The following is a 10,739-nucleotide window of genomic DNA, read 5'->3' on the forward strand; positions in this document are numbered from 1 at the left end:
CAACAACAGCCGGATAACTCCGGTGAGAATAATATTCCCAGTACAAGCAATTTGTGCATGTAATCAGATAAAAACATATAAAAAAGCATAACCATCATCAATAACATGTATCAATCTGAAACATGAAATGATATAAAATTGTAACTCAAATTCATATCTCTTACTCGACTCTGATCTAGTCTAGTCTAGTCTAGGGATCCCAGTTCCCGGATGTTGGTATATTATATCGAATCTCAGCAATTGAAGTCGATCTACTCCTAAGCAACATCGAGACAACCAAACATCCAATGTCTAGGCACCTCGGCCAATGACTCGTTCTCATAATATATCTCCTATTCTCTGCTATTCTATAAGTCAATAGAATAGGCATATACATTCAAATAATACAAAGGTATTAAAACAATAACAAACAAGTATGTGGTTTAGGGAAACTCAAGTCAAGTCTAACTCGAGTCGATCTCCCGGTTAACATTGATTTATACCTTTCTTTTGTCGAGTTCTGGCTCTGTTCTGTCTTTGAAATCTTCAATACCAATCTGGAATTACATATTCGAGGAATGCCATATCAACATATGCCCCAAAAAATACCCGATATAATTCAGAATTCAATCTAATTCTATTTCAACGGCATAACTGTACTCTAATGACCCGAATTCTTATTTTGAATGAAGTATTAATTAAGACATAATTAGTGAGTTGTTAATTAAGTATTATTAAGGAATTGATAATTCGGGATTGAGCTGTTGGTATCCACCGAATTTTAAATGGATAACCCGACCTACTTCGGATTACATTATCTCGAGAAATCCAACTAGACCAATGAGATTCTGACACGTGGCAGATAAGATTGGTTCGGATTTTCTGGAATAGTGCGAATGCAGCCTATAAATGGAAGCCGATTCTTTTGTTTCCTTCACCGCATTCTTCAGAGAGAGTTCTAGTTGTATCTTAGATTTTCTAGCCAGTTCTAGGGCACTTTGGTGTCGGGAAGTTTCGGAGCTAGTATCGACTCGAGAAGGGGTCGGTGAACTGAGATCGAGACATCATCAGCGGGCTAACGACGGACGCAGGTATAATCCTAAATCCTTAGATAGTGATTTAAGGATCTTTAGGGAGATCTTTGTAGCATGTTTGATCTGGTTGTTAGTGATTTCTTTATGTTGGTATTGTCTAGGTTCAGAGCGTTCTGTCAGATTGTTTTAGTGAGGTACGTGATGTACTGACTGAGATATCCAAGCGTAGTATACACACTTATATGCTGCATATTTATCTGTTGCATGATACATGTTTTACTGCTTTGGCATATTATGCATGACATATCATGTTGAGCCTGATATCTTTTGAGATATATCTCGTTTGTTGGGGCCGCTCAGCCCTATTCTGTATTGTGGACGATGGGGCATCGAGAGCTACAGTGTCCGACGGGACCCGCGGGCTCTGATGACCTGTACATTGCAGGTCCACATCTTGATGATGAGTGTGGGAGCCAAAACTTGCCTAGGGCAGATCAGAGACTACACACTCAGGCGCCTCTAGACTGAGCATGAGATTCTTGACTTGATCCTTGATATCCGAGCATATTGCATTTTGCATGTATCATATCAGTTTGTATACTCGTACATTCTCGTATTGGGCGATTGTCGCTCACGTCCTTGTTTTCATCTTGGGCACCCCATTCCACGGGGCAGGTCTTAGGTTGGATGGTTCGGACGACCAGGGCAGTGGCTAGAGCAGTTGAGTTTTCGGTTGTGATCCAGTGGAGGTTTTCTGTGGTTTATAGTTTTCTCGTTCAAAATCATGTATTTGTTATGGTTGTATTAATGTTTAAGACTGTCGTTATTGTTTTGTTTTCGTTTGGGTTGTAAGATGATTAAGTATTTGGTTTCCGCTGTTTAACTGTTGGTATTAAGTTTAATGTTGCATGTTTATTATTCTGTTTAGTAGTGGCTTGGGTAAGGGCGCTACGTTTGGTGGTATCAGAGCATGCAAAGATTTTTGGGACATTAGTAATTCTGTTTTGAGGATTTAGAAGTTGATTTTAGTTTCCTTTCAGATGTCAAGAGATGGAAGCAGTCACGGTAGTGTGGGACATGGCCGTTATGGCGATGATGAGGCTGGCCGAGAACATCGTCGTAGAGATCGTGACGGAAGGCGTCACCGAGATCATGATGAAAGGAGACGTAGGAACCGTGTCAACATTATGGATTTCATGAAGATTGGACCTCCACCGTTGACCGGAGATGAGAATGCTGATGTTGCTAAAGCTTGGGTTGATATCATGGAGCAGTGTTTTAGAGTGCTGCACTATGACGAGGATGAGAAGATGGAGGTAGCTGATTTCATGATCCAAGGAAAAGCTCGGAAATGGTGGAAACCTGTTTCTGTCATTCTAGTTCAGGAGCATGGGCGGATTCGTTGGGAACATTTCCGTCAGGCCTTCATCAATCATCACTTTCCGCCAGCTCTTCGTCAGGCGAAGGAGATGGAACTGTTGACCATTAAGCAAGGACATTCGAACATTGAGGATTATCATAAGCGTGTTACGGATCTGTTGCCGTACGCTCCTCACATCAGTGAGAATTCTGCAGCAAAATATTCTCACTTTTTGAATGGTTTGAACCAGGAGATTTTTGATCGGGTTTCTGTCTGTGATGATCCTACTTCATACGAAGGATTAGTAAATCGTTGTCGTCAAGCCGAGATCAGTATTGCTAGGAGGAAGGCTATGCAAGCTAGCAAAAGTTCTAGTTCGTTGGGATCAAGGGGTCAGTCTTTCAAGAAGTCTGTATTTTCTTCTTCTTTCGGTTCTGGAGGGGTGCACAGCTTTGGTAGGAAAAAGATGCAATGTGGCCACTGCGGAGGCAATCACCCGAAGGAGAATTGTCGAAGAGCAACAGGTGCATGTTTCAATTGTGGTGGTTTTGGTCACATGAAGAGTGATTGCCCTAATTTGGAGAATCAGAGTGGAGGCGGAGGTTCTATGACAGGGTCTTATAGTGGAAAACAGTCTGAGGCCACTGTTCAACAGAAAGGTTTTCCTGCTCAAGGTTCTCGTCGTGGAGGAATGTCACAAGGATCTCAGCAACGCCCACGAGTTCAGGGGCAAGTGTTTGCCTTAAACCAAGAGCAAGCTGAGGAGCATAACGAGAGAGTCATTGCAGGTAATTTTCTTTTATGTGGTATTACTGCATATTTATTGATTGACACTGGGGCATCGCATTGATTCATAGCATCAATGTTTGTTAAGAAGCATAAACTACCCTACGTGTCATTAGATGTTTTGTTGTCGGTGTCTACACCGATGGGACAAGAGGTTTTAGCTAAGCGACTTGTAGTAGACTGTTTGCTGGAGTTTGAGGGAAATTACTTGTATGCCAATTTGATGATATTGGCTATGGAAGATTTCGATTGTATTATGGGAATCGACCTATTGACTAAGTATAGAGCGACGGTGGATTGTTATCAACGTCTCGTTCAGTTTCGTCCAGAAGGAGACAAGAATTGGTTCTTCTTTGGTGAGGGAGCTCGACCTCCAATGCCAATAGTGTCTGCTGTAAAGGCACAACGAGCTTTAGCAAAAGGAGGAGAAGGATACCTCATTTATGCTGTTGACGTATCAAAGGATGTAATCGACGTGAAGAACATTCCAGTTGTCAATGAATTTCCTGATGTTTTCCCCGATGAAATTCCTGGATTTCCTCCAGAGAGGGAAGTGGAAACGGAGATAGAGTTGGTACCAGGAACCGCACCTATCTCTAGAGCGCCTTATAGATTGGCACCAACAGAGATGAAAGAGTTGAAACAACATTTACAAGATCTTCTTGACAAAGGGTACATCAGACCCAGTGTGTCTCCTTGGGGAGCCTCAGTGTTGTTCATTAAAAAGAAGGATGGGTCTATGCGGCTTTGCATAGATTATCGACAGTTGAACCGAGTAACAGTCAAGAATAAATATCCGTTACCACGGATTGATGATTTGTTTGATCAACTGCAAGGGACTTCAGTGTACTCGATGATCGATTTACGGTCTGGATATCATCAACTTCGAGTTCATCAACGTGATATCCCTAAGACTGCATTTCGAACAAAGTATGGGCATTACGAGTTTCTTGTGATGCCGTTTGGTTTGACGAATGCTCCAGCAGTATTTATGGATTTGATGAACCGAGTATTCTAGGAGTATCTTGACAAGTTTGTCATTGTCTTTATTGATGACATACTGGTATACTCTCGTAGCCTTGAAGAGCATACACAACATTTAAGGATTGTGTTGCTAACCTTAAGGAATTACCAACTGTATGCTAAGTTGAACAAGTGCGAGTTTTGGCTCGACAGAGTTGTCTTCTTGGGACATGTTATATCCAAAGATGGGATATCAGTGGATCCTAGCAAGATCGAAGCAGTGTTGAGTTGGGCACGACCGGAATCAGCTCCAGAGATAAGAAGTTTTCTAGGTTTGGCAGGTTATTATCGGAGATTCATTTCAGGATTTTCTCAGATTGCCAAACCATTGACTCAACTGACCTGTAAGAATGTGCAGTTCGAATGGACTCATGATTGTGAAAATAGTTTCAATGAACTGCGTCAACGTTTGACAACTACACCAGTTTTAGCTCTGCCATCTGGATCAGGAGGGTACATTGTGTTCACTGATGCATCACTTCAAGGACTTGTGTGTTTTAACCCAGAATGGTCATGTGATTGCATATGCATCTAGACAGTTGAAGAAGCATGAAGAGAATTATCCAGTTCATGATCTGGAATTGACAGCGATTGTGTTTGCTTTGAAGATTTGGCGACATTATCTCTATGGAGAGAGATTTGAGATCTTTACAGATCACAAGAGTTTGAAGTATATCATCACTCAAGCAGAGTTGAATATGCATCAAAGAAGATGGATGGATTTGTTAAAGGATTATGATTGCGAAATCAAGTATAATCCAGGATCAGCGAATCTTACAGCTGATGCTCTTAGTCGCAAGGTGAGATTATCTGCACTTCAGACAAGTTTCATATCAAGTGTAATCCAAGATTGTTGTTCTCTGGGATTTCACTTCCGTCATAAGAAAGGAATGGAACACATTCGAGTAACGAGCATTTTATCTGAACCGATGTTGTATGCCAAAATCAGAGAAGCTCAGTTTTCTGATCCGAATGTGGAAAAGTTAGCAAGGTTAGCTAACGGAGACAACACATCTGGCTTTGCGTTCCAAACAGATGGAACCTTGTGTTTGTCAGGAAGAATCGTAGTTCCAGAAGATTCTAAATTGAGAGACGAGATTTTATCTGAAGCTCATAGGAGTAAGTTGAGTATCCACCCTGGAAGCATGAAAATGTATAAGGATTTGAAGACCAGGTTTTGGTGGAAAGGTATGAAGAGAAATGTTTACCAGTTTGTAGCCAAATGTTTGGTTTGTCAGCAAGTGAAAGCTGAACATCGACGACCAGGAGGATTACTTTAGAATTTTCCTATTCCTGAGTGGAAGTGGGAGCATGTAACGATGGATTTTGTCACCCACTTGCCGCTGTCTTCTAAGAATTGTGATGCAATTTGGGTTGTTGTGGACCGACTGACTAAGTCAGCACATTTCATTCCATATAGTCGGGAATATAGTTTCGATCGCATGGCAAGACTATACATCCAAAAGATTCTTAAATATCATGGTGTGCCAACAAGTATAGTCAGTGATAGAGATCCACGCTTTACCTCAAGGTTCTGGGGAAGTTTTCAAAAAGCGTTGGGAACGACATTGAGTCTGAGTACTTCCTATCATCCAGAGACCGATGGTCAGTCTGAGAGGACTATTCAGACGCTTGAGGATATGTTGCGTGCTTGTGCTTTGGATTTTGGACCAGCATGGCATGATCATCTGCCGCTTGTGGAGTTTGCATATAAAAATAGCTACCATAGTAGCATTGGTATGGCTCCGTTCGAAGCATTGTATGGTAGACGTTGTCGTACTCCATTGTTTTGGGACGAAGTAAGAGAACGACAAGTGCAAGGATCTGAATTAGTGCAACAAGCAATTGACGTAGTGGAATTGATCAAGAAGAGAATTAAAACTGCACAAGATCGTCAATCGAGTTATGCGAATACCAAGCGTAGACCTCTACAGTTTCAGTCAGGGGAAAAAGTTTTCCTTAAAGTTTCACCATTCCGCAGGGTGATGAGATTTGGACTCAAGTGAAAATTAGCCCCAAGATTCATCGGACCTTTTGAGATCTTGGAATGTGTTGGAAATTTGACCTACCGATTGGCTTTACCGCCGTATTTGTCCAGCATTCATAATGTCTTTCATGAATCGTTGCTACGACGGTATGTAGCAGATGAGTAGCACGTTCTTAGTCCGACAGATGTTCAACTTGAAGAAGACTTGACTTATGTTGAGCAGCCGCTTTTAATCCTGGGTAGGAAAGAGAAAAAGCTCAGAAACAAGACCATTCCACTTGTTCTAGTGCAATGGCAACGCCGAGGTACTGCAGAAGCGACTTGGGAGTTAGAGAGTTGTATACGCTCAGAGTATCCTCATTTGTTTTGAGTTGTATTTTATTCAGTTGTATTGTACTTCGGTTTCGATTTCGAGGACGAAATCTTTGTAAGGAGGGGAGGATGTAATGACCCGAATTCTTATTTTGAATGAAGTATTAATTAAGACATAATTAATGAGTTGTTAATTAAGTACTATTAAGGAATTGATAATTCGGGATTAAGCTGTTGGTATCCACCGAATTTTAAATAGATAACCCGACCTACTTCGGATTACATTATCTCGAGAAATCCAACTAGACCAATGAGATTCTGACACGTGGCAGATAAGATTGGTTCGGATTTTCTGGAATAGTGCGAATGCAGCCTATAAATGGAAGCCGATTCTTTTGTTTCCTTCACCGCATTCTTCAGAGAGAGTTCTAGTTGTATCTTAGATTTTCTAGCCAGTTTCTAGGGCACTTTGGTGTCGGGAAGTTTCGCAGCTAGTATCGACTCGAGAAGCGGTCGGTGAACTGAGATCGAGACATCATCAACGGGCTAACGACGGACGCAGGTATAATCCTAAATCCTTAGATAGTGATTTAAGGATCTTTAGGGAGATCTTTGTAGCATGTTTGATCTGGTTTGTTAGTGATTTCTTTATGTTGGTATTGTCTAGGTTCAGAGCTTTCTGTCAGATTGTTTTAGTGAGGTACGTGATGTACTGACTGAGATATCCAAGCGTAGTATACACACTTATATGCTGCATATTTATCTGTTGCATGATACATGTTTTACTGCTTTGGAATATTATGCATGACATATCATGTTGAGCCTGATATCTTTTGAGATATACCTCGTTTGTTGGGTCGCTCAGCCCTATTCTGTATTGTGGACGATGGGGCATCGAGAGCTACAGTGTCCAACGGGACCCGCGGGCTCTGATGATCTGGACATTGCAGGTCCACGTCTTGATGATGAGTGTGGGAGCCAAAACTTGCCTAGGGCAGATCAGAGACTACACACTCAGGCGCCTCTAGACTGAGCATGAGATTCTTGACTTGATCCTTGATATCCGAGCATATTGAATTTTGCATGCATCATATCAGTTTGTATACTCGTACATTCTCGTATTGGGCGATTGTCGCTCACGTCCTTGTTTCATCTTGGGCACCCCATTCCACGGGGCAGGTCTTAGGTTGGACGGTTCGGACGACCAGGGCAGTGGCTAGAGCAGTTGGGTTTTCGGTGGTGATCCAGTGGAGGTTTTCTGTGGTTTATAGTTTTCTCGTTCAAAATCATGTATTTGTTATGGTTGTATTAATGTTTAAGACTGTCGTTATTGTTTTGTTTTCGTTTGGGTTGTAAGATGATTAAGTATTTGGTTTCTGCTGTTTAACTGTTGGTATTAAGTTTAATGTTGCATGTTTATTATTCTGTTTAGTAGTGGCTTGGGTAAGGGCGCTACATATACAATCTCGAAGTACCGGTAATACAAAATCAGTATATACCAATCCCAATAACTCATACTCAATCGACAAACACAATCTGTATAATCTCAACCAAATCATCTCTGAAAAATAATAACAATTTCATACGGTATCTGTTCTTCAATCCAGTTTCGATTATACGATGTCTAATATATCAAGAACACCATATATCAATCATATCTGATTCCTTCAATATCATATTTTCAAATCATATCAAAACATAAGAATACTTACGTCCTTGTGAAGCCTTTGTCGAGAGAATCACAAAAATATGTTTTGATCGAAATTTGGATAGCCGGATCTTGCACAAATCAAATCTCTAAGAAATGAAAGGCGTAAGGATTTCTACGAACTTTTTATTGCTTCTTCCAGCTGAACTCTGAAGGAATGAAGGATATATATATATATATATATATATATATATATATATATATATATATATATATATATATATATATATATATATATTCAATTGCATGGCAAAGATGTGTGGCTTATTCTTCTTGTATCTCAGGTGGCGCTCGGGCGGTTACAAATTACCGCTCGGGCACGAAACGTTCTGTCCGAGCACTCGACTTGTTATACACTGGCGCTCGGGCGGTCATTTTCTACCGCTCGGGCGCCAGACATTCTGTCCAAGTACTCAGTTTGTGGTGCACTGGCGCTCAGGGCGGTCATTTTCTACCACTCGGGCGCCAAACATTCTGTAAAAAAATGTCGGTCCATGTACCGGCGCTCGGCTTCTTCACTCGTATCTTACTTTCTCTCCTGAAATCTCAATTCTGATAATTAATCAATTTCTGATTACAGTGATGAAATCTCGAGCATTACATTTCCCCCCCCCCCCAAGATACGATTTCGTCCTCGAAATCGTTGGCAATCAAATCATATCAAAAAGAAATGTATAACATAAGCTAAACAGAAAACTCACATCAGTGGAATAACTCTGTGAATCTCTGACTCATATCTGATTCAGTGTTTTTCCTTACGATCGAGAATATGGATCAGCTTCTCGAAGTAACTCAGTGTCTCGTCAAGTTCGGCCTCGTCTAGGCTGAATAATATGGGATGCATCGGGAATATATTTCCTCAATAACGATACATGAAAGACATCTAGTATTCCAGATAAAGAAGGCGGTAATGCGTGTCGATAGGCACGATATCTTATCTTCTCGAGAATCTTGTACGTCCCAATATATCGTGGAAACAACTTTCCTTTCTTGACAAATCTGATGCCTCTGAAAGGTGAAATCATCAAGAATACTCTGTCTACTCCCTCAAATACCCACAATCTTCGTCGAACATTGTCATATTTGGCTTGTCTGCCTTGAGCTGTATTCATTCTCTTCTGAATCAGCTTCACTTTTTCTGTCATCTCTCGGATCATATCAGGTCCAATCTCAGGTACCTCAGAAATATTGTAACGCCCCAGATTCGATGACTGTCCTCACTGTATCAAGACGGGTATTTCCAGCGTGCTTATGTCCTCACTCGCACGCACCCTGGGAAACTTCCTAGGAGGTCACCCATCCAATAATTTCCTCAAGTCAAGCACGCTTAACTTTAGAGTTCTTATGTGATGAGCTACCGAAAGAAGATGCACCTTCGTGATATGAGTAGTAACAATCTAAGCCCTCTTCAACTGTACAGTCCATTACATTGAACAGCCTCGGAATCCCTCTCCTTCCGGTGTAAGAACGGTTCATTCATGTTCCGTCCACCTAGAAGCCTGCCAGGAGCCACTCATTGTCCGTGCCACCTCATGGCACTGGTGATCACCCCCCGCCCTCTTCGGCCCCGGGCCTCACAAATATCATCCCAATACAGAGGGGATCTGCACTTCTTGCCGTACCACGCTTCAAACGGTGCCATCTCAATACTTGTCTGATAACTGTTGTTGTACGAAAACTCACAAAGTGGAAAAGAATCTTGCCAATTAGTGCCAAAATCTAGCACTAAAGCTCTAAGCATATCCTCCAATGTTTGGATAGTCCGCTCTGACTGTCCGTCGGTCCGAGGATAATATGTGGTACTAAGATATAACTTCGTACCTAGAGCCTGGTGCAAACTCTGCCAAATGTGCGAAGTAAACCAAGGATCACGGTGTAATACAATCGACTTCGGAACTCCGTGCAATCTGACCACTTCTCTGACATAGATCTCTGCCATCTGGTCATGTCCTGTACGTCATGTTGTATGGAATAAAACATGCTGATTTGGTCAATCTGTCAATCACGACCCAAATCGCATCACAACCTCTAGGAGGAACGCGGTAACTGCAATAAACCTCCGGGTTTCTTTCTTTCGGCTTTCACCTGTTAGAAATTTAGACATTTTGATACAAATTCAGCAATATCAGCTTTTATTTGTTTCCACCAAAATTGTCTTTTCAAATCATTGTACATATTTCTGCCACAAGGATGAATACTGATCGACTATTTTGCGCTTCTGACAATATCAGTTGTTTCAAATCTGAAACATCTGGCACAACAAGACGATTATTCACATATAATACATTGTCATGAACCTGATACTCGGATTGATGACCTGCTCTGACCATCGCAATAGACTTCTGTACATTCTGATAAACTTTCTGAGCCACTTTAATTCTCAAAATCAGCTCTGGTTCGACTTGAACAGTATATAATCTCAACAGTTTACAATCTGTCTCAAATAATAATCCAGAAAGACATCAATCTTATATCAAATTTGAAACACCAATAGTCGATAAGGACAAAGAATATACCTTTCAACTTAGTGCATCAGCTGCTGCATTCGAT

At 41.3% G+C, this 10,739-nt stretch overlaps 1 protein-coding gene across 1 annotated transcript; it reads left to right on the forward strand.

The window, feature by feature from the left end:
- Nucleotides 1-1,966: 1,966 nt before the first annotated feature.
- Nucleotides 1,967-7,825, forward strand: LOC140812155 (uncharacterized). Its single transcript, XM_073170370.1, has 2 exons — nucleotides 1,967-3,161; nucleotides 7,661-7,825. The coding sequence occupies exons 1-2, from the start codon at nucleotides 2,054-2,056 to the stop codon at nucleotides 7,699-7,701; spliced, it is 1,149 nt and encodes a 382-aa protein (XP_073026471.1). The 5' UTR covers nucleotides 1,967-2,053; the 3' UTR covers nucleotides 7,702-7,825.
- The last annotated feature ends 2,914 nt before the right edge of the window (nucleotides 7,826-10,739 follow it).

The sequence above is a fragment of the Primulina eburnea genome, chromosome 1 (genome assembly GCF_022965805.1).
Source record: "Primulina eburnea isolate SZY01 chromosome 1, ASM2296580v1, whole genome shotgun sequence".
Classification (NCBI taxonomy): domain Eukaryota; kingdom Viridiplantae; phylum Streptophyta; class Magnoliopsida; order Lamiales; family Gesneriaceae; genus Primulina; species Primulina eburnea.

Coding starts and splice junctions, on each gene's coding strand:
- LOC140812155 (XM_073170370.1), top strand. CDS start 2,054: ATGTCAAGAGATGGAAGCAGTCACGGTAGTGTGGGACATGGCCGTTAT. Junction 3,162..7,660: donor TAACGAGAGAGTCATTGCAG/GTAATTTTCTTT, acceptor TCCACGGGGCAG/GTCTTAGGTTGGACGGTTCG.